At 35.4% G+C, this 23715-nt stretch overlaps 3 protein-coding genes across 10 annotated transcripts in view; 1 reads left to right on the forward strand and 2 right to left on the reverse strand.

Annotated features, from left to right (window-relative positions):
• LOC139982805 (2-hydroxyacyl-CoA lyase 2-like) overlaps positions 1 to 2183 on the reverse strand; it is a 30493-nt gene extending 28310 nt beyond the window's left edge. For 2 of the 5 annotated variants that reach the window (XM_071995904.1, XM_071995905.1), the window contains exon 1: positions 1630 to 2175. Coding sequence is in view for 1 of the 5 variants with exons in the window: in XM_071995901.1 (XP_071852002.1) it covers positions 1378 to 1491 (114 nt within the window). In the remaining 4 variants the exon portion in view is untranslated. Of the gene's footprint in view, positions 1 to 1377; positions 1605 to 1629 lie in introns of those variants that run through there. The other 3 variants (XM_071995902.1, XM_071995901.1, XM_071995903.1) reach the window with 3 other exon arrangements.
• Positions 2184 to 11201: 9018 nt separating this feature from the next.
• Positions 11202 to 16519, forward strand: LOC139983765 (uncharacterized). Its single transcript, XM_071997544.1, has 4 exons — positions 11202 to 11987; positions 12865 to 13451; positions 15521 to 15658; positions 16385 to 16519. The coding sequence occupies exons 1-4, from the start codon at positions 11967 to 11969 to the stop codon at positions 16446 to 16448; spliced, it is 810 nt and encodes a 269-aa protein (XP_071853645.1). The 5' UTR covers positions 11202 to 11966; the 3' UTR covers positions 16449 to 16519.
• A 1739-nt stretch (positions 16520 to 18258) lies between these two features.
• The window catches only part of LOC139983752 (plexin-A4-like), a 32973-nt gene continuing 27516 nt past the window's right edge, over positions 18259 to 23715 (reverse strand). For 3 of the 4 annotated variants that reach the window (XM_071997503.1, XM_071997500.1, XM_071997499.1), the window contains 9 exons: positions 23475 to 23549; positions 23272 to 23346; positions 23008 to 23069; positions 22385 to 22486; positions 21107 to 21264; positions 20572 to 20716; positions 19669 to 19809; positions 18711 to 18785; positions 18259 to 18392 (listed from right to left, as the gene is read on the reverse strand). In XM_071997503.1, coding sequence (XP_071853604.1) covers positions 18264 to 18392; positions 18711 to 18785; positions 19669 to 19809; positions 20572 to 20716; positions 21107 to 21264; positions 22385 to 22486; positions 23008 to 23069; positions 23272 to 23346; positions 23475 to 23549 — 962 coding nt within the window. In that variant the 3' untranslated portion in view covers positions 18259 to 18263. The remainder of the gene's footprint in view (positions 18393 to 18710; positions 18786 to 19668; positions 19810 to 20571; positions 20717 to 21106; positions 21265 to 22384; positions 22487 to 23007; positions 23070 to 23271; positions 23347 to 23474; positions 23550 to 23715) is intronic. The other variant, XM_071997501.1, reaches the window with a different exon arrangement.

Below are 23715 nucleotides of genomic sequence, written 5' to 3' on the forward strand. Positions count from 1 at the left end.
GATTCATGGAATTCTTTTCTCAAACTTCTGACCTACGCTTGGGTAAAAGTTTATAACGTCTATTCAGGGCATAAAGCAGGCATAGGTGTCAACTACTGTACACTACCAGAGCTTAATAGCGAGCGTAACGAATCATCTCTAACAGTTAGGCTACACTGTAATAGGCTAGATGTTCACAGCCGACGCATTGCTGTGTGCTACTACGTTTATCAGGGTACCGTTGTTTTCCGCACACGTTACTTTCCGCTGAAACAAAACGGTGTTTTCCGCAAACAAATTTGTCAGCGGAAAACAACGTTTTTTTCAGCGGAAAGTACCGTTTCTTTTTGGGAGGAACAGAATGACTTACTGAAATTATTAGGCACATGGAAGGATTTAGGAAGATGGATAAGATAGGATTTGACTGTAACAGGATAAAATGTAGCTTCGAGACTAGGGATTTAGGATACAGTAGCTAAGGTTGTACTTGTAGCTTAGGCTGTAAGGCTTACTTATACAGCCATTTTATTTCCAGCGAAAATCAAAGATACCGCCTTTTACACCTTTTTTTAAACCATCATTACGCGGGCCGAATTTTTAATACTTAATTATATACTCAATCCTTCATAACGCGGGCGTCTCTTTGCCCTAGTATTACTGTATATGCTTCTTTAATAATTCGTAATTACAAACACCCCAAGCCTCTAAATTATACGCAGCTTAACTTTTCTGACATGAACTCAGTCTAACCATCCTTGATCGACGTTCTTTGATACTTTCTCATGTTATTTTAATCATCCTGCCTGAATAGTGTACAGGAAAGTGAAAAATAGGTGTTTTCCGCAGAAGAATTTTTTCAGCGGAAAGTAATCAGCGGAAAGTAACGTATGCGGAAAACAACTGAAACCCGTTTATCACAGCCCCCTGACTACGTTGATGCTTCCGTATTCACTATAACTGACAAGTAGAAAAACTAACATAACGTTAAAACGATTTTTTTTACTATACACTTTAGGCCTAAAGTTTCTTAGAGTCGAACCACATTGATCGAATCGAAACAAAGCGAACGCAACGTTACAAATTTCAGGAAGTATTGTGATGGGGGTACCGTTGTTTTCCGCACACGTTACTTTCCGCTGAAACAAAACGGTGTTTTCCGCACACAAATTTGTCAGCGGAAAACAACGTTTTTTTCAGCGGAAAGTAACGTTTTTTTTTGGAGAAACAGAATAACTTACTGAATTGATTAGGCACATGGAAGGATTTAGGAAGATGGTATGACCTTCGAAGCGTGCGACATTGAGCAACAATCCCTGATAAGCAATATCACTATGCTTAACGAAAACTTGAAGAATAAATTTACAAATGATATTGCAAAAAGAGTATTAAATAACTTACGGGATGGAAGAATTGATAGATTATACTATATTTATGTACAGCAAAGGCAATTGCTGCTAAAAGAAGCAAAACGACCGTTCCAATCGTGTACAGAAGCACTTCCACAATCGCCATTTTTGAGAACGGGTGATCAAAATGTCTTGTACGTACTACTAGTAGTGCGGTTGTAGTTTCATGAAGTAAACTTAATTAACTGTCCGCGCTGAGATTGACCGTTACAAATACATACAGTTAAATTATGACCTTACTTACCAGTCCAGTTTCGAACCTCTGGACATACAATCAGCGTCCATAGCCTAGCTGGTTAGGGTGTCCACGTACAAAGCGGGAAGCCCGGGTTCGAATACCGGTGAAGGCTGGAATTTTTTCACTGTTCTGGTTTTTCCTTCTCATTACGTTTTCATTTATATATATATATATATATATTCATTTGCCTTCGTAGTTGACCTCCATTTAATTAACATAAAGTCTGTTCCGGCTTTAGGAATCACAAATGATTTTCGAGTTAATTGTACAGAATGCACCCCTGGTATTTTGAATCTGACGATACACACAGACTAACCACTCATTAATAAAGGCAAGCAAGGCCGGATGCATTCTGTACAATCATAACACTTGGGTAATACGCCCTCAATGACATTTTAACAAAGCCAATGTAGACACATTAACACACCAGTGAATCACTGTGGTCGAGTGGTACGGACTTCGGTCTGTTTGATGGAGCGAATAAAGGATTTGAGGAACGGGTTGCAGTTGTAACTGGTAACAAACGGAATGCGTGAATTGGGGCTTTCAGACTTCACGGCTCAACTTGTCGGCAGCGAAAATACCCTGTCTAAATAAGTGAAGGGGGTATCCGTCGTTCAAGGAATAACCACTTAAAGTGGATACCTGGTGTTCAAAATCTCGTGGGTGGGAGCAAATGAAGCATTGAAGTCTAAGGCATTGGCTGTAAACAATAGAAACCTTAAGATTACCTGGGTGAAAACTTTTAAAGTGTTAATACATGTATATGAATATCAGTGGGCTTATAAAAGACCGAAGTGGTTAAGGAATTGCCATCCAACTTCACCGAGAGCATCTAGAAATGATATTTGATGTATAGAAACTTCGGCAGGAAATTTAATGCTGTCATGAAAAGAATTAACATGATCAAAGAAAGACTTAAGAGATTCTTCACCATGTGGCCAGACAAAAAATAAATCGTCAATGTATTTATAAAAGCGTGTTGGCTTTAGAGATGTGGATAGCATTTCCTGTTCCAATGCGTGCATAAATACGTTGGCGTAACATGGTGCCGTCTTAGTGCCCATGGCGGTACCATTGATTTGGAGATAATATTTCCCATTAGAAGAGAAATAATTATTACTTAATATGAAACGTAAAATAGGACCAACATCATCAGCTAAAGTGGTTTTGGTGGCATACTTACGAAGAAAATGAGGGATATTAGTGTACGAAGAGGATACGTCCATAGTAACAAGTAACTAATTAATCGGTAACGTCTGAATTGTGAGAAGAATTCTAAAAAAAAAGATTAGTGTCCTGTATATAAGAAGGAATATGGCTTAATAAAGTTAATAAAGGGTTGAGTATGGAGTCTATGTATATATCTGTAATCTAGTTGTGTTTAAAATTAGTTCTTGACATTGAAAGTAAATAAGAAATATTTTGCTGCCAACAAATTATGGTTTCTCCTACATGACAGTAGAATCGATTACGTATTGATTGGTTTGTATATAATTGTATAATAATAATAATAATAATAATAATAATAATAATAATAATAATAAATGAACTTATAATGCGCTAAAATCTACGAAGTACTGAACCCTAATAGAAAGCTAACTTGAAAAAAATGAGTCTTCAAGCAAGACTTGAACTGACTGAGAGTGGGAAAACTCCGCACAGATATGGGCAGACCATTCCAGAGCTTGGGCCCGGCTGATGGAAAGGCACGGTCGCCATAGGTTTTCAGTTTAGTTCTGGGACAGTGAGAGTGAGTGTATTGCTAGAACGCAAGGTATAACGAGTATTGACCTGGAAGGACAGATCGTCTGACAAATAGGCGGGTGCCATTCCATGAATGCACTTATACAACGGGAGCAGTACTTTGAACTTAATTCTGAATTCAACAGGCAACCAGTGCAAAGAATGGAGGATACTCAACGATGGTGTGTTGAAGTCATGGCAGTCTATACAACAAGCCTGGCTGCGCTGTTCTGCAGACGTAGCAGTCTCTGAATCAGATACCCTAGAATACCATGGAGCAAACTATTGCAATAATCCTAATGGCTGTAAATATATGAATGAACCAATGTGCTCATAGTTCTAGAAGACATATGTTTCCTAATCTTCTTTAAATTAAAAATAAAATCAGTGGCGTAGGAAGGTACTTTTGAGTGGGGGGGGGGGCTGGAGACTAATGGCCGGCCCGGGGGAGGATCCCATTTGGATTTTTTTTTTTGCATTTCCAGGTGGCCTAAGATGCAATTTGGTGCAATATAGCACACTTCAACACCCACTCCATTTTGTAAATAATTTTGCATTTTCACCTGGCCTTAGATGCAATTTGGTGCTCCAAATGAGATTTTTTCTCATTTGGAAATGAAAAAGGGGTTTTCTTACTTGCAAAGCGGGGGGGGGGGGCGGAATGATACTTCCGCCCCACCATATTTTTCACTGGGGGGGGGGGCTGGCGACCCCCCAGCCCCCCGGTTCCTACGCCCTTGAATATAATAGAAACCAGTCTTGCAGACTTTACTGATATATATTTATCCATTTTCATGTGTTTGGCGAAAATAACCCCGAGGTAGCGGACTTGATCACAATGGAAGCACCACCAACCCTGATAGATTTATTGACGACCTTTGTGAGATGGACTGGAGTGCCGAGAATAATGAACTATTTACTATCGTTCAGCTTCAATTTATGAGCAGCCATCCAATACCTAATATCAGAGATACAATTTTGCATAAGATTGAAAGCTTCGATATATATATATATATATATACAACACCTAATTGTATTCTGGTCATTTGATTGGTCAATTGCTCGTTGATTGCCCACTCTATGTAATAGAACCATGGGTTTTTCTTATTTGGTAGCACTTTTTTTCAATGGTAAGAGAGCAGGGAAACCTGTCTGTTCAAAACAATCTGTTGCATGAGTGCGTCTTCCCCATCTTAATATAATATGTTGTATAAAACAAATAATGAATGGTTTCCATTCGTGCAATCGTGCAAAAATGTCATTCGTTGAAACATGTAATTTGTTCCATTCAACGAGGCGAATGGAACATTCCATCATTCAACTCATGAAATATTTGCACTATTGCACGAATGGAAACCATTCCTTATTTGTATAATGTATATATATATATATATATATATATATATATATATATATATATATATATATATATATATATATATATACATATACATATATATATATATATTTATATATATATATATATATATATATATATATATATATATGTATATCATTGTTTGGCTTCTTTCATTGTTCTTGTTGTTGCAGCCTTTCGTGTCACTTCTTTCTCCTTACAGACCTCGTGATCATAACATACGTCAATCATTGTTTCCAGGTTTGTTGAGAACGGACATTCTAGAAGCTAACCGAAGTACAGGGCAATTTCCCCTAAATAGTGTTATCATCTACGTATTTCCTTCATAAATGTTAATAATAATGCGACAACCTAGTCAGCGGTGCGTCCCGTCATCCAGTTACAGGTTCCAACCTGCCTATATAGGAATTTCGTTGTCATGTTGTGAACTTCCTATTTCTGTACCACATGCTCATCGGAAAGACCTTTTGAAGTTTATTTGAGTTTCCCCTTAATTGCCCGTTTTATATCGGTTATACATCGGCTCAAAGAAAATCCCCTTCTTTGACAGGAAACGGAAGCCCGGATGCTTGATAATGACTTTAGAAAAGATAATAGCTTCAATAAAACTTGTTGAGTCTCGAAAAATCTGTCGCTCGCCATATTGTGATATCATTGAAAGTTGTAATAATATATACATATCTGTATATATATATATATATATAAATGAAAATCGTAATGAGTTGGAAAATCAAGAACAGTGAAAAAACTTTCAGCCTCCACTGGGATTCGAACCACGGGCCTCCCGCTCTGTACGCGGACACCCTAACCACTAGGCTATGGACGCTGATTGTATGTCCAGAGGTTCGAAACCGGTAAGGAAGATCGTAATTCCACTGTAGGCGTTTGTCACCTATATCGAAACAATACTAGTTCTGTTTTTGGTGACATATTTTGCCCTACTCTAGAGATCAAACATGATGCTATCCAACTCGAAAATCATTTGTGATTCCTAAAGCCGGATCTCGAAAGAGATACTTTGAACAGACTTTATGTAAACGCAATGGAGGTAAACGACAAAGGCAAATGAATATATATAAATGAAAATCGTAATGAATTGGAAAATCAAGAACAGTGAAAAAACTTTCAGCCTCCACTGGGATTCGAACCACGGGCCTCCCGCTCTGTACGCGGACACCCTAACCACTAGGCAATGGACGCTGATTGTATGTCCAGAGGTTCGAAACCGGTAAGGAAGATCGTAATTCCACTGTAGGCGTTTGTCACCTATATCGAACAATACTAGTTCTGTTTTTGGTGACATATTTTGCCCTACTCTAGAGATCAAACATGATGCTATCCAACTCGAAAATCATTTGTGATTCCTAAAGCCGGATCTCGAAAGAGATACTTTGAACAGACTTTATGTCTTTATATATATATATATATATATATATATATATATATATATATATATATATATATATATATATATATATATATATATATATATATATTTAGGCGCTTTATCTCCATTGTCTCTCTTCACCCAGGTGTATAAATGGGGACCTGCGAGGTAAATTGTAAATATAGTTGCGTGCGCCGGTTTGTGGCTGCACCCTATGGGAAGTCCCCCGGGGGACACGTGGTTGTGGTGCACTGTGGTGCCCCAGGAGAGATTGATTGAATTGTGCACACTTTGGTGTGTGGGTGTGACAAGTTACCAATGACCAGGGGTTAAGTTGTAAAGTCATGTGAGGAGGCATTAGCCTCATACCAGACTGTAAACCTTCAACTTTAACTTTATATATATATATATATATATATATATCTATACATATATATATAAAAATATCTATATATCTATATATATATCTATATTTATATATATATATATATATATATATATATATATGTCTATATAACTGTATCTATATATATCTTTATATATATATATATATATCTATAAATATATCTATTTCTATATATCTATATCTATGTCTTTATATATATCTATATATATAAAAATATATCTACGTATCTATATATCTATATATATATATATATATGTCTATATATATATATCTAAATAACTGTATCTATATATCTATATATATCTTTATATATATATATATATATATATCTATATCTTTGTCTATATATATATATATCTTTATTTCTATATATATCTATATATATCTAGATAAATATATCTATATATACATATATATCGATATATATATATATCTATATCTATCTATCTATCTATATATATATATATCTATATCTATCTACATATATATATCTCTTTATATATCTCTATCTATGAATATCTCTTTCTATGTGTATCTCTCTCCCTCTCTCCACATATCTCTCTCTCTCCACATATCTCTCTCCACATATCTCTCTCCTCATATCTCGTCTCGTCTTGGAGGGGGAGTGGTGGGGTGTGCTTTGGTAGTTGGGAGAACACAGCCGTAGAAATTCAACTGCTGTTGTGAAAGATATTTAACTAAAACTCTTTACTTCAACTAAAGAGTATAATTATACGGGGGAAGATTTTTTCGAATGAAACACTCATCAATGTTTCGGAATATGTTGGTTTTTCAGAATCTTCAGAAAGAACTTTGCAATTGTGTTTTTTCAGCATGCTACATCTATAACCAATGCCGAAAATGTTTAAATGTTTAAGTTCCTACACTTTTCCGTTTCTACATTGGGGCGCGACGACTTTTGGACTGTAGTGAGTGGGTGTAAGGGGCTGAGATGTAAAGTCTTCCAGGTGATCTAACGGAAGGGGTGTCCCGTTGCCGTTGAAACTTTCGGTACAATTGAGAGTACTTGTTGCATCCCTTTCCACCGGAATTATACGTGATTGCGCAGCTCTATCTTGATATGTTTTACCTCTACCAATGCGCATTAGTAGATTGACAACATAACCTCAAAAATGTTTACACCGACAGACAAAACCAGTTAAATTTATTCAGTAATCCGGGAGGTGAGCCCTAGGTACATTCTCTACTCCACCAGTTGGAGTGTTAACGAAATTGTGGTGACCGTCCATCTAAAGAATGGGCGATGCTGAGACTTGAGATAGTCCGGGTGGGGAGGATGGGGAAGGGTGGGGGAGCAATGGGAACTTTTCTTATGTGTAAATTACGAAATGTAACAAAACAAGATATGGAAAGGGAATTTTAACTAATAGGCTTTGTTATCCTTCGTATGCCTGTAGCTGCCTGCTGCCTGTAGCTGAAATTTAACTGTACATGAACTTGGGAATTCTACCAAAGTACGGAAGACATCGGCAAAATTAACCGATTCTTTAGAACCTATTTCTGTACAAGATCAAAATGTGATCATGACTAAAACTCTTACAAGCGAACTTGTATCGGAAACGAACAGTGGTCAAAGAAGTGCTGCATAGCCATTTTAACAGCAGTATTACCCAATTTGACATTATGACGCCACACAAGTCTCCGATTTCAAGTTGTTTTACAACATATATATATATATATATATATATATCTATATATATATATATATCTATATATATATACATATATACACACAAACATATATATATATATACATATATATATATTAATATATATATACTAATATATATATATATATATATATATATATTTCGCTGTTGCTCCATTCATTCTCGTCATCTTTCCTATTCATATCTCCCAGTATAGTCAATATTGTTTTTCTCCTGTCTTACGCAAAGTTGAATATATTAAAAGTAATAAATTCGTCCCTTCTTTTGTTTATCGATCATGCGTCGATACAAGATACATTAACTTCCTTTTTAAGCCTAATATAAGCATATTCTGTATCAGCTATATACGCAGAGTCCGAGATGACCTCAGCTCATACTTTATTAAAATATTGCCAGTGGTATGCATATATTTGATGATATATTCTCAGTGCTATGCGTGTATTTTCTATGAAATATTTTTAGTGGTTTGCGTGTATTTCTATTATCGACAGACGTTGTTTCTTAAACAGCCCGGTCAAACCTGCACCCAGTTGGGACAAGTTTTGACTATACTGTTCTCCACATCCCGCCTCAGAACACTCATAGTGTCAGTATGAACAGTGTCAATATCATGTCTCTATCAGATAATGGCTAGGAACTGTTTATACTGTCAATACGAGTGCTTTAAAGCATGATAAGGGAGGACGGTGTAAGAGGTATTAGCCTTAGAAAAAAGGTCCAACTGGCTGAAACATTTTACCATATATTTACAAATCGCATGCGTGTATTTCTATGTAAGTGATTCAGACAAGCGTTATGAACCTGACTGAGTTTAACGACTTTACTTTAAGTTCTAGGGACACTTTTGAAAAACTTTGTCCTTATCACACTAATATGCATTAGAAATCATGAAAACAGCTGCAACTCCCATCAAAATCCATCAAAGATTGACCATTTTAAATTATTTTCTTAATTCTAGTTTTATTTTTGAATAAACATTAGCTAATTACGAACATTGATGATGTTAAAGTAGTGACGGCCTTTTTTTCTGTTATATCGTTCCTTTGTTTTTATAACCTTCATTTCAAGGACACTAAACACAGGTTTGTGGCCTAAAACGATTTTGTGAAGTATTTTTTATTGTCTTCTTTGACAAGAGAAACATCACATTATTCAAATGATATATGTGGGCTAAAGTTGTAATTAGGGCCTTACTCAAAAAGGCCTAAAATAAGTAATTCTGATGCGCACAGCACTTCACGTCATAGTTTGAACATATTTAATGATTTTCCCAGATTTATTAATAACTTCCAAAATGCGTATAACTTTGACACTAAAAGAGCTTTTCGAAACATTTCAGCAGAATCTGTATGAGATCATCACACACAACACATATACTGAATATATGGCAAAGTGGATAGAAATCCATAGTACATTAATTCAAGTAATGTATTTATATGCCGACGCGGTTCAGGCAGACCTTACAGACACTGTCCAATCTAATGATCAAGGATGTTATAACGGGGGCAACACACGGGATGCTGCTGTAAGCTTCAATAACAATGTTTAGATGTTTAAATGTAAAAATATAAATGTCTCACATTTAAAGAAGGAAAGAAAACAATGAAGAGTTACATAATTGAAACATAAAAGTATATTGGTCAAAATCCACCCTCCAATCAGTTTCGACACCAGAAATCCTGTATGAAGGAGTGGGACGGTAGGAGGGGCAAGCTTTTTTTGTTGAGGGGGGAGGGGGGACAGGTTTGGAAATGCAAAACCGAACCTTTATGAAGTGCACGTCACGGGAGAAGCTGGGGTGCTGGGGAGCACGTTCTTCCCTCTTCCCCCACCTCACGCTTCATCGGTGAACCAAATTGCTAAGTTGTTAATATTTTCATTTCTAATACAAAATTTATTTCTAACTTTGCCTTACATTATAACCATTATTCAAGAATGATGTCGATCGATCTCGAGACAGACTTGCAGTGAATATCAGTACAACGTTTGGAAAAATGCCTTTAACGGCAACCTGTTATATTATTTACAACTGTACACTGTTGTTGACTGTGAATTAATTCCCCTGAGCCACCCCTCCCCAAGGCTCCAGCACTTTTAAAAAAGGCATATCATGCTATTTGCTGGTTATCTTGCAAAGTATATTTTCTTTAGTTTGCTAACTATTTGAATTTTCCCTCTTTTTACGTGTACTTTGTAAATAAGTTGCTTAACCTTTCCTTTTTTCCTACCTCAGGCTTTTTTTTTATTCCCCTTACTTAGTTGACAAGGGTTTGTAAAATATCATGACCAAAAATACAAATAATGGTAACTTGATATATAACTGTACACTGTCGTTGACTGGGAATTAATGCACCTGAGCCCCCCCCCCCCCCTCCCCGAGGCTCCAGCACTTTTAGTTAAGGCTAGTTTAAAAGAATACATTTCATGTTTTTTGTTTGTTCTCTTACTAAGTATATTTTCTTTAGTTACCTACTTATTAGAACTAGCGTCTCATTGTAGCATCATATTTAAAGAACTGTGTTAATAAGAAGTTAATTAAAATAAAATAAACAGTAATACGGATTTTGGTTTGTATGAAACTCTCTGAACTCTCACCAGTAAATAAATAGCTGATCATTTCGGTGTATGAAAATACGTCCCCAACCCCCCTGCAGGGACAGAGACAGGGGACAGAGAAATTGATATCAATATGAAGTTCCTTCTACCTTCAGGGACCTCCGGAATACTCATTACATGCCTATTATAACAGGAAAAAAATAGATACGGACGTGTTATATTGTCACAATAACAAAGATTCCACAAAAGGTACTCAAAACTTGTTACCACTACCTAATAAGATACGAACGAGTTATAACTGGGGTGTTGGGGGGGGGGCGGGCTCATCGTCCTCTTCACTTGAGACCTCACCTATTATATCAGAAGGCACTCTAGTTTACTTGTTATAGTAAGAAAGAATTATATTAGCAACAGCAAGAAGCCAGGATACTTGTTATATTAAAACATCAAAGAAAAGAAGAAGGATTTTCTGTATCACTTGATAAATACTAGGCTGAACTGGGTGGTTTCTTTATCCCCCACGTCCCACGCCCCGCCTGACGCCACATCCTTTCTTCCACTAAAGGAAACTACTTATATTATAATAATAACAAGGATGTTCTGTATCATTTTGATACGTACGTGGTTGTCCAGGGGCCTTCCATGTTACTTGTTATAGGCCATTTTTAACATTAAAGTGTAGAGTACTGGTATTATTGTAAAAACAATAAAAATGGTTGTTAGCCCTGAATTGGGAGTGTTCCTAACGAACCCCTTTCCCTCCCGTCCCTCTCTACCCTAACCTTCTATCCGGGGACCGTCCAGGATACCATATTAATGGAAAAGTAGGAGTCGGATGGCCTCTTTACCTTACAAGTGACATTTAAGCGAGAACAGCTGTGAACATCAATTAGATAAAGTAATACAAGGAAGTGAAATCTATATTCAGTCAACATGTTGAATCAATGCAACTTCGTAGTACTTTGTGGTATCTCCGCTTTTAGTGAGGTTAGGGGATGTCCCTTACTATCTATTTTTAGGCAACTAGAGTGTATAAAATGTGATGGATTTATTTGGGGGACGAGCAGAATCACTTGAGAGTAATTTGATGAAATATCAGAAGATAAAAATACCAAGGCAGAGAGAAGCACGGATCATCCAGATTTGAGACCATTGTATGAAAAAGTATATGCAATCAACATGAACATTCTCCAGTATATGGTAAGTCATATTATTTATATATAATTATTATATAATATGGTATGGTAATACTGGTGAATTAGGTCACAACTTTATTAGGTACACAACACATACATTAGCTTCATTTCATTTATAAAGCCAAAACATTTAAGATGGGATTTACTGCGTCATGAATTTCAATCTTATCTTGAAAAGTCTTCGAAATTTGTTGGTTAAATGGATTAGGCAGGTGAAGCATTTGTTTGACAATAATAATCGTCCATTGTCAATACTGCGTTGCAAAGAGACTGTTACATCTGTTTTGGGATTGCCCTATTAAACCGAACTTCATTTTAGATGTGGAGCAAGCTAGGTTCGGCAGTCAGTTTATATTTTCGAAGACTGAAATATGCTTGAAGTATCAATTTTCTGTGAATCACCCATATCATTTCTTAATTTTTCATCTCAAGTACTTCATCTTCGGTAAAAAAATTACAAACACGAAAATTAGATGCAGAGATTTTTCCTATCAGTTAAAATTTGCTATTGAACTTAAAAAAGAACTCAAGCAAAGAGGCAAAGCTTTTTATTTCTCACGAGCAGTAAAAAGACTCATTTAGTATTGCACTATATTGTTCAGTAAATTACGATGAATGATTGTTTTATTTTGAATATATGTACTTGTTAATGATTAAATCATTACTTGTAAAATATCTTTGACCTTATTGTATTCAAATATGTACGAATTGGCCCAACAATGTTACCAATAAAGTTACCAAGCGTGGTTATCCCACCCCCCCCCCCTAAAAAAACACGTATAAACATTAGCAATGGTAAAAAAACACGCATATAGTTTCTGTTCACTTCAAGCAAAACCAAATGAAACCAATTTCATTCAGACAACATGTTACCTTTCCAGCAAATATTGGCAGCCGTATTCGTGGTGATGATCTCTATGACGTCTGCGTTTGTCGTGAAACAGACAAAGGAAACAACAAAGACGACCACAGGATCAATACCATCCAACCATGTAATGGCTGAAAGTGTTTCTACGTCCACTGAACTTAAGTACGACAATATCGAGGGAAAGTCCCCATTTTCATCAATTTCCGGGGCATATCAAGAAGGATATGATAGAAAACTGGTAGACCAGTTGCTACTAGCGAACAGTATACCTGGTAAGCAGGGTGAAATGTTCAACGAAGACAATCAAATGGTGTTATCTGAAGGCCTGAAACTCGTCGATAAAGCCACCAGTGTCCTACAAGAGTATCGTGATATCAAGAAAAGGTCTACAACATGCCAGAATCCAACAGATCGGGATCTTGAGAAACAGCTATTGATAGCTAAAATATTTCAGACAATGGACGTTGCAGGGACATGGGAAGGTTTAAAATACGATGTTAATGCAGATAATTACGTACCAACGAATCCAACAACTAATATGGCCTTAAATAGAAGAACAGCCTGTCCATGGATGTATGACTCAGATGAAAATGAAGACAGGTAAGACTGACAAACTGCTAGTCCCATTTTCGCATTGCGTCTTTTCTTTACACTCGCTTCTAGCGAGTTGTTAGAAGTTGGTACACAACAAAATCAGATGAAAGCCCCCAACTTATTGATTGTAACATCCTGTAGATATTTGGTAGTTGCCTACTATACGTAATACGTTGCAAGATGATAATATACAGCAGTAAAACATACATCACAGTCCCGTAACTGTGACGCTATCAGGGTTTATTCGATTTGAAATTTAAATAAATATCTTTCCTTTTATAATCGTGCTGTTGTCAAATTTGCTCGAAATATTGGAAACTCTGCTCAATTATAGTGTGACATTTAGTGAGTTCAGTTTCACCATTATATTTCCGTCGCTGAATAAAATATTCAAACACGACAAATTTAACGTAAACACACATTTTAAACCATTTTCCAAATGATGGTATATCTAACTATTATAGTAAAGTGCCAGATAATATCATGACAAAGTGTATTTTTTATCCTTCCTTGAAACATGCAGTCAATGTAGCTATGGTCCTTCGTAATGAGGATGTTGTCCTCACCTGTAGTAAGTAAAATCCAAGTCGGAACATTCTTTATACAGAATAAACATCTACATGATATCACTTGCCTCAGGAGATCTTGAATATGTTATCACTATCAAGGTGAATGTATGATACGTCATAAATGACGTCATTAACCTGTTGACATAACAACATTTCAATTACAATACAGAGAGCAAGCGGTGTCTGATATATGAATTATTTATACATATTTTTAAAGTTAATCAATGTAAGTCTGTGTAAAAAAAGAACTTCTCTTTATAGAAAATTTCAGAAATTACGCCTTAATTATAGTGCATACCGTTATATCTATAAAACAGATAACTGGAATTATATGTGAACAAAATACTTCAACACCAACATTTCCCATCATTATATAACAAGAAGTATTACAATCAGCATTGCTATTGAACGTAGTTCAAGAAATCCGATTGACAGCAGTACAAGTCACAGATTTGAACTAAATTGTTGAAATAAGACTAAATATTACCGGCATTAGTCATTTAGATCCGGAGTTAAGAAAAGCACAACTTAATCCTTTTTGGAACGTTTTTTGTTAAAACGGAGGAAATAAAGATTGATTCTAATATTGTAATATCGGAAATAGCAGGTAGAATATCGAAGACACCAGAGGTCTCTCAAACGGGAAGGATATTGATGTCAATAACTTCCTTTTTAGCAATAATTAAACGACCATGGATATGACCTAGTTACGTATGGCGTTTGTGTTAAGACGTATGATATGTTGCCATGTTGATAAAACTGACTGGATTTGCGTTTGTAAGGAGACAGATGCGCAAAATAAGTGATACCTTTGGTTGGTTTAGTGAATGTTCATCTCGACAAACACATGAAGTAGAATTGCTTATAAAATTGTAATATTGATTAGGAGATAAAAGAAACCTTTCGGAAAGGGGATAAGTCTGACAAGCGGTAGTAAATCATGTCAATAAAAAAAAATTGCGCGTGTACATCAATAGCCTACTGTAGACCTATGTAATGTTGAGACAGTTGGTTGCAATAGGGATCGAAAACGCGGAGTCTGTTTCATCGCAACCAATACATATGCGCAGTTACAAGCTATATCCGTTAGCTTGTATCAAAATGTCACGACAGCTATAAAGTAACTTCCTAATGACAGACATGGACTTCTAAAATACTTCGAATTTTGCTCGCGCATGCGTCCGAAAGATATTTTGGTTCGACGTATCTATGAGCACTAAGACGAGATTCCATTCCTTTTTCCTCCCATGGCCATGGTTGTGTGATTATTCACTACACAATAGTTATATCGATTGTATCATTATGAATCATTAGGTCGTTATTAAAGTGGAATGCATGATAAGTTTTTATGATATTACGGTCACGGAGAGTGTCACTGCTAAGTGCACTTTCACCACGCGCTAAAAAAACTTCATTGCTATATTTGATATCCCTAAATCTAACTTGATGACTAATGTGGATAAAATCAGGACTGATATCTTTTTGTGTTCATTTTCTACCTTTCAGGTATCCTAGAATAATAGCATATGCGAAGTGTAAATGTACAAAATGCGTACACCATGAAGTACATAATTGCCGACAACTTACGGTTGATGAAGTGGTACTAATGAAAGACGGAACATGCGATGAGGGGAATTATTTTAAGTAAGTATGACTCTTACGTCCACACAAAATCAGTGGTAATAACAAAATGTATTAAACGGTCATAGGTAATTTGTAAGGAACGCCAGTCAAACACGTTACACATATGAAATACATATTTTATGTTTTATATGAGCGTATTAGAAATAACATCAAATTAAGGCAGCGTAAAATTGTCATCAAGAATAACAGATTTATTGGGATTACACATATCCTCAGTTCTTACTGTAATCCTACTAGCCCATGCTACCGATCTACCAGCACGATCCACATTTTACTTTGGGTACAAAACTTTACGATATGAAGTAGTTACTTTGTCCTCTGTCTGTATGGGTTGTTACAATCTGACGTATCGGCATGTCACGGTTGTTACTGATGTGTTATATGATAAATAAATATTGTTATGTAAATAATGAAACTTGACTGTCAAGAAGAATACAAAGAAGGATGGAACAACTTTTTTCCTATTTCTCTTTCTTGTTCATCGCATTGAGATCATCCTAAAATTGATGAGCTATATATGAACTGTATTATTATTATCATTTATTATTAACATTTAATGTAATTGCAATATGGTATCAACTCTTCAAGCGGTTGTTTTACAAACACTACATATACATACTAACATTACTGAATCAGTGAGTTACATGCATAATTCTGTAACTCATGTTTGTTTCTTATAATTATACATATTATATCATTGACCCTTTCTTCACGTTACTTTTCCAGGTACACAGCGGCTCAAATCAAGATCCCCGTCGCATGTGCCTGTTCCAGAACATCGTTTAGCTAATTGGTTTCTTGCAAATCATTTTTCTAACAATTTTTAAGAACTGAAATCGTCTTAATTTACTGTTCAGGTATTGTTATTTCAAAAAGCAATATCCTTGTAAAGCCTATGTTAATGTCTCTCAACGTTGGGTTTCTGATACCTCTATAGGGTTTTGTGAAAGGTTTTTGAGGTTCTATGGAAGAGTGGGTTTATTTTATTTAGGAGGTAAGATGGGGGTGACTATACGTATGGAAAATTGGACTCCGTAAAGTCGAAAGGGTCAGTCCACATTTATTGACTTGTTTGCTCTGTCAGAACAGTCCTTGGAATCGAACAAGGCTTAGGATCTATATGGCATTTATGTTGTCATATTTAAATTTAATTGATGTTACAAATTATATATCTCGTGAAGGGATAGCAACAGTTTCATATATTCTATGATTAATATTAAGGTGAGTATGCAGTATCTGCAACACTATTCAATGTATTCCTTCTAGTTGAAAGCACTTATGTTTCTTAGCTCTGCCTTTCATTTTTGGTCATCTTAGCAAATCAATGTGGATTGTAAATAATATACTTTTTATAACATTATTAATTAATTGAAAATACGCATAAATTCCATGCATCAAGTTTCACGAATCAAGGATATGTTTTATTTATTAACAATGACACGCGACAAACACTTCACTGTTTTCATATAAGCATGTGTAACTGGATTTTAAAATGTATTGTTAAATTAACCCTAAATTAATACTTAAACTGTTAATATTTTTTGGATCAAACATAGTCGATTGTTATTGTAACCAAATACCATGTTCTGCAGCAATGAAGTATTTGAAATGATTAATCAGGTATTGTAATATTCAAAGAAATTCAAATGATATGCATGCTCGTTTTTATTATGATTAGTAGGCGGTACCTGAAACAGCAATCAATTTTAAGAAATAACATCGACTTTTTAATCCAAAAGAAAAACGATAAAAAAGTAGATAGGCTTTAAATTGATAGCCCCAGATTCAAGATAGCCCCAGATTCAAGATTCCATATTTTCTGCATTTTATATTATACGATACCAGCTTATATATAAACATTTCTTATACAAATTATAAATTTTCATCTCTTATTAATATGGTACAAATTCTTTATATTTCTTACGTAAGATATTTGTTACAAACTAATCTTTGCTTTTATATGTTATTTATCACACAAAATACATACAATATAGTCTTTCATTTAATTGCGTTGTTTCAATTTCTAGTTTATTACATTTAACATATAATTACTATATTTTGATGAAAAATATGTTGTGTAGCTCGTAAACATTATTCCGTGATTGTTGTCATTTAGAGTTCTCGTCCAATCGTCCCTCTTCTGTGAAAGGAATAGGACAACTTCACGCACACGCGCGTGGATGCAGGGTGTATGAGGGTAAAAAAGTTTGCTCTTAGAGTGCAACCCCACACTCCCCTATATAGATGTTGGCCCAGAGCCTCACTCCTCCGTTTTAAGATCGTAGATTTCCGCTATATGACCTATTCAGCTGACCACAAGATATAGCATTTGTAATGAAAACTCTAAATAGGGCAGATTAATCCACAAATAATAAACATAACATTGTCGAAATTTCTACAGTACGAAACAGCATTCCCGAGAACTAGTTCCCGAAAGGAGGCGATTGTACCCCGTACTGCAGTTGTCAAGTAGTAGTGTTAAAGTATGTTGAAAGTAGTTCTTTTGAGATTCAGCTTTAGGGTTCACAAATAAGTTGGTTAGCATCATGTTTGATCTCTAGAGTAAGGCAAAATATATCACCAACAGAATGCTTTTTTAAAATCGTTAGAAAGTTGGTGTCACATTAGTTTCTGGAACTGCTTCCTCCTTCCAGAGTAATCTCTTAATAGATTCGAGGTGTTCGATGAAGTTGTTGTCTGAGCATTGTTTGTTCCCTCTAAAAGATTCAATAATCTGAGGGACAAGGACCGTATATATTTGTATGCGGATAATAATACCAAAACCATTCACCAGTTATCAGAGATAACGAGATTTCAGTATAAAATTAGCATAAACTTTATATTGATACAGAAAATTTATACTCATATATATAAATATGATACTAATAAACATATATATATATATAGGCTATATATATAGGCCATATACATATATATATATTATTATTTATTAGTATAAAGTATATACTAATATAACATATGGATATATTATATGTATAAGCATAAACTGTATTATTTCAAAGGTGATTGGAGGACACGAACATCCGCTTACCTCAGTTTCGTATCGACAAATCAAGCTATATAAGTTGTATCTTGTTAAATCCAGATCCAATGTATTTTCAAAGGTCTGTATTGGGGAGAAAAGTATGCACATATGCGAATTAGTGTGTAGATATTTGCTATTGCACAATCTAAATAAAGTTATTATCAAAGAAAACATTTAGTCAGTTAGTAATGGTCAAGAAGGCGCGACAGATTCAGGGAAGTTCGTGGATCACATATATAACAAAACCATGTACTATGCTGACCTTGAAGGACTGGCGGGCGTGCTCAGCGGGCGTGCTCGTCGGGCGGGCGGGATGGGATGTATGATGTGCTGGTTTGTGGTGCCCGCGGGATGGGATGTGACTTTCTGTAATGTTCTGTGTGATTGTTTACTGGTCGTGTTGCTATTTTCGCCGTTGTGTTTTGGTCAGGCTAGGCACGTCGCGTTGTACGCACTACTATAGCTTTTTCATTGGTAATGGAAAGAGTTTTTCGTTGTTTTTTAGTTAACTTAATGTGCTTCATACATAACCCGCCTAAGCCGAACGGATGAGATCACAACGAGGGTTATGTTTAAAAAGTATCGACGGAAAGTCCATCATCATAGACGGTTTGGCCCTGTATCCCGATTGATGGGAATCACGTCACTTTAAAATAAAGTAGACATTTGTCGAAAGACTTAAAGGCACGTGGTTTAATCGATATTTAACTGTAATTTGCACAGTAATAATACTTAGTGAAAATCTACAGAACACGAAGAATAGAGGAATGCAGGTGTTAGTGCTATGTACAATGTTAATATATCAATACATATATACCAAAGGACTCAAGCAGTGATTATCTCCTTAATGCAAAACTTTACTTTACAGTTATTGCATAATAATATGTAGTAAATTGTCCTATTTCCCTCTCCCCGTCCACCCCATAATACTATTACGTCTAAGTTTATTCTACGTTATGAATACCTCTTTCACCTCACTGTTGACAGACAGTATGTCCTCGTTATTGAGACTTTCCATATCCTGAACTAGGCTGTAATATTTATCAAGTTTCGTGGAGTATTCAGGTAACAGATGTGCGTATAAATTTCTGCTGTAGGATGCATCCTTGAAAAAAAAAGAAAAAAAGTAAATTATGCTTTCATTCTTGTAATCTTTTACGGCATATCTCTCTCTCTCTGTCTCTCTCTCTGTCTGTCTGTCTGTCTCTCTGTCTGTCTGTCTGTCTGTCTGTCTGTCTGTCTATATATATATCATTAGTTTCATGCGACCGCAATTGAAAATCCATTGTGCGATGTTTCTATAATTTCCAACTTCTCTATGTTAGTAACTCTGTTTATGTATGATTTCACAGTTCATAGCATTGATATTGATGCTACATTTTACTTTCATTTAATGTATACAAGATATGAATGTATAGTAGACACGAAAATACAATAGGAAGCAGAATTACAGAATAAGACACAAAGTAAATGTTTATATCTAGATAGAGGTAAGATTCCTTCAATGTCTTCATTATGTTATATTTATGCTATTTTATTCTAGATTTAATTTATTCATTCATTTGATTTTGTTTTTATTACATTTAGAGTACAAAGAGTTGGTATGAAGAGTACACAGTATAGGCAATATGAAAGGTAGTTTACTAATAACACTTGAGAGCTTTAAAAGTAAAATACTCCCCGAATGAAAAGCACAAAAGAAAATGAAGCAAAGAAACTACACTTAAATAATCAACGCAAAAACAACATCCCACCGTACCACCTCCACCAATTTGTGAACATCACGCTGAGTTTGTTTTGGCCCTTAGAAAGTATAACCGACAAGTGCTGATGAATAGTATTCGAACAGACTAGCCATAAAACTCACATCTGGTATTTCGTCTCTTCTGAGGCAAACATCGTGAAGAATTTGGACAAGAGTCTGAAGACAGGCCTTGACATAGTAACAATCCTGGATATCATACATTAAGGCAGGGTTATTCAGGATAAATGTCCACAAACCCCTTGGCAACCTTCTCGGAAAGGAGATGGTAATAATAAAAAAAAGCAAATATAACCTAAAACAATATCATTAATGTTACATGTTAGAACTATTATCTACAATACATGATGTTATCATTAATTCATCAAATAATGAAAGATTTTGAACTATTTTGAATAAGCTGACATGTTAAAATACTAGAGTTTATCTAACATAAAAATACCCATGCATTATTTTAAGTTTGAATACAATGGAGCAGAGGTTGGTTAACATTGACGGATCTGTATTTTATTTCTACACTAGCTCAATTTATATCTTAATAGATAATTGTCGCTGAGTCAAGTTCAGCATTTGACACGCTGATGAAAATATGAAGGAATGTAGCTTAACAAAAATACAACTCGGTAAATGCGTAACTTACAGATAGTCTTTCCATTTTTGTGCCAAATTGTGTGTTTCCAAATTATTGGCTTCGCAGTCGAATAAATCAAAGATTTGCTTGATTGCATATGGTACGTCTTCGGGGTTGGTTGTCATAAATATATTCAACATTTTATCCACGTATTCTTGAATGGCGATCTGTAATAACAAATTCGTTATCTCTTGCGACAGTTTACTCGCAAAATATACTAGTTAATAAATGTCTTCAGGTCTTCCTTAGTAATTTTATTATGAAAAATCTGAGATGTTGCGGTGGGTTACATAGTTGCAAAGGTCCCCAGATAAGTGCTTTCGCGTGCACCGCCCAGCGGAACTAAACGTCACTGCCACAAACGGGTACCGCGTAAAGGTTACATCCTCCGCAGTAAACAAACAATATTAACAAAATCTCCAGTGGTTGGTTGTGTAAAGTTGACCGTTTGATAGGCGCGGATGTGTTCCGTTACGTTCAAAAAGATAACCTTAGATCGATAAACTTTAATAATTTTTGATTGCATTTGGTTTATCCGTGTATGTGCATTATAATTTAGAGAAAAGTAAAACCGATCGATTTTATGTTTACTTTAACATATGTGAATAAGATATATTCTTCCTTCCATGCAATGTTCAATACAGAACAGTTCTCTGCGATACGATTATGCAATTAATTTTGCAGGATTTTATTTACGATACCTATGTATTCATTATTGAAGGGTTTCAGACAGACCGGTCGAAAGAACCGCGATGGCGGGTTTTGTCTGCAACTGTATTATTTAAAGACGTTGCAAATCTATGTCGAGTTTTCCTTGGAAAAGAATCACTGATGTTCAGGAAAATGTAATTGTTGAATGAATATAAATGGTTCATGACGGATCTCTTTTAATACGGGTTAATCTGTAATTTATGTCAGCTTATGTTTCTGTTGACGAAAAAAATCAACAAGGCCTTTTATTTGTCAATCCATCGGGATCACGATAATCATTTTCTTGGCAGAGATGGTTAATATACAGGGTTACGATAGATGACATATGGTGACAGCTTCACGGATTGGTTGCTAAGCTAAGCAATATTCTCCAATCTTTCGCAGACCACGGCATCCTTTAACAAAACACTTTGCAATGTTGACTTTTATTTACTCTCTGAAATGGTTTTCAGCCGCACGGGTTAACCTTAACAGTTGGAAACATCGATTGGGGATATCCTTGGTTTACCAGGGCAAAAAGTCAAATAGTTTATATCATGTGTTCGGGATGTAAAGAAAAACTATCGTTGTTATTACCTTTGTTGCTGGAAGATACGAGAGAACACTTTCATCTACCGGTGTTTGATGAGAGTCCTTTTCCAGTTTAGCAGATGCGGTAAAAATATCATCATCTTTTTCCTATAGATAAGGCAGATAAAAATAGAGTCTCGCAAGTTTTGGGCAATATGAATTTTGTTTGACATTTTAGTATGACCTACCACGACAAGAGAGATTTGATCAAATAAGAATCAAATAAGGATATTTGTTATACTTCGATATAATAATTAACCAACCTCGGTTACGTTCCAGTATATCGGTACAGAAAATGGGCTCCACCAGATGGAGTCAATAATGATGATCGTTTTGATCAACTTCGTATTTAAGTGATTGCGGTTACGCATCTGAGAGCAAGCGTGTGTCATGTGAAAGTATTTATCAGATCATGCCGTTACGATATCATAAAAATAATATACTTTGTTTATTGATCATTAATCTTACAATATAATATATCACATGAACCGCCTTTTCAACTGAACATGCTAACACCAGCATATCCCTTGTATACAGTAATAGTAAATCAATTAGTAGAAAATATAAACAAGGACAAATTATAAGTTAGAAAAGGTTTTTTTTTCCAGATGTAAAAAAAAAAATCTTACAAGATGCCAAAGCCAAAGTTTTGAATTCGTTTGAACCCATTCGTAGATATCTTCAGTGTCATCTAGTGGAGGTAAGCAAAATAATAAACTACTAATAACTTAATCAGTTACTAAGAAAAGAGAGAGAGAGAGAGAGTTACTGCTGCAATGGGTCGAACTTTCTAAAAGTATTAATAACAGACGAATTGATGTAATAAAACCAATAGCCCGTTATCCTGTGTGCATGTGTCGATAAACGAATTAAAAATCAAGATTAAAAGACACCTTTTTCTGAAGGGTGGCGATAGTCAACGACATCATCAGCGACATGTCGTGGAATTTTCGCGGTGTTTGGCATGGCTGCAAATGCAAGAAAAGAAAGTGCGGTATATTGACAACTAACATACTTCAAGAGATGGGTAAGTTAACTAAGGTCATTGTGAATCTGTTCTCTTATTTATGGATGTTACGGTATTGTGGTAAGTTACCATTGTCGGGTAGGATGTATCCCTCATCATCCATTAGCTGCTCTGCTCCTGTCACGCTGCTCACAGTTGCTGCACCTGTGTTAGAATGATAAGACGTTTGATCAATGTTAAAATAATAAGTTGAAAACCCAGTAGTTTGATATAAGAAATGTTTACTTTAACTTACCGAAAAGTAAATCTAATTCTTCATATAACAACTTAAAACTAATTGAATGCACAGTTTTAATACTCCCATAAAGAA

Source organism: Apostichopus japonicus, chromosome 16 (assembly GCF_037975245.1).
Source record: "Apostichopus japonicus isolate 1M-3 chromosome 16, ASM3797524v1, whole genome shotgun sequence".
NCBI lineage: Eukaryota > Metazoa > Echinodermata > Holothuroidea > Aspidochirotida > Stichopodidae > Apostichopus > Apostichopus japonicus.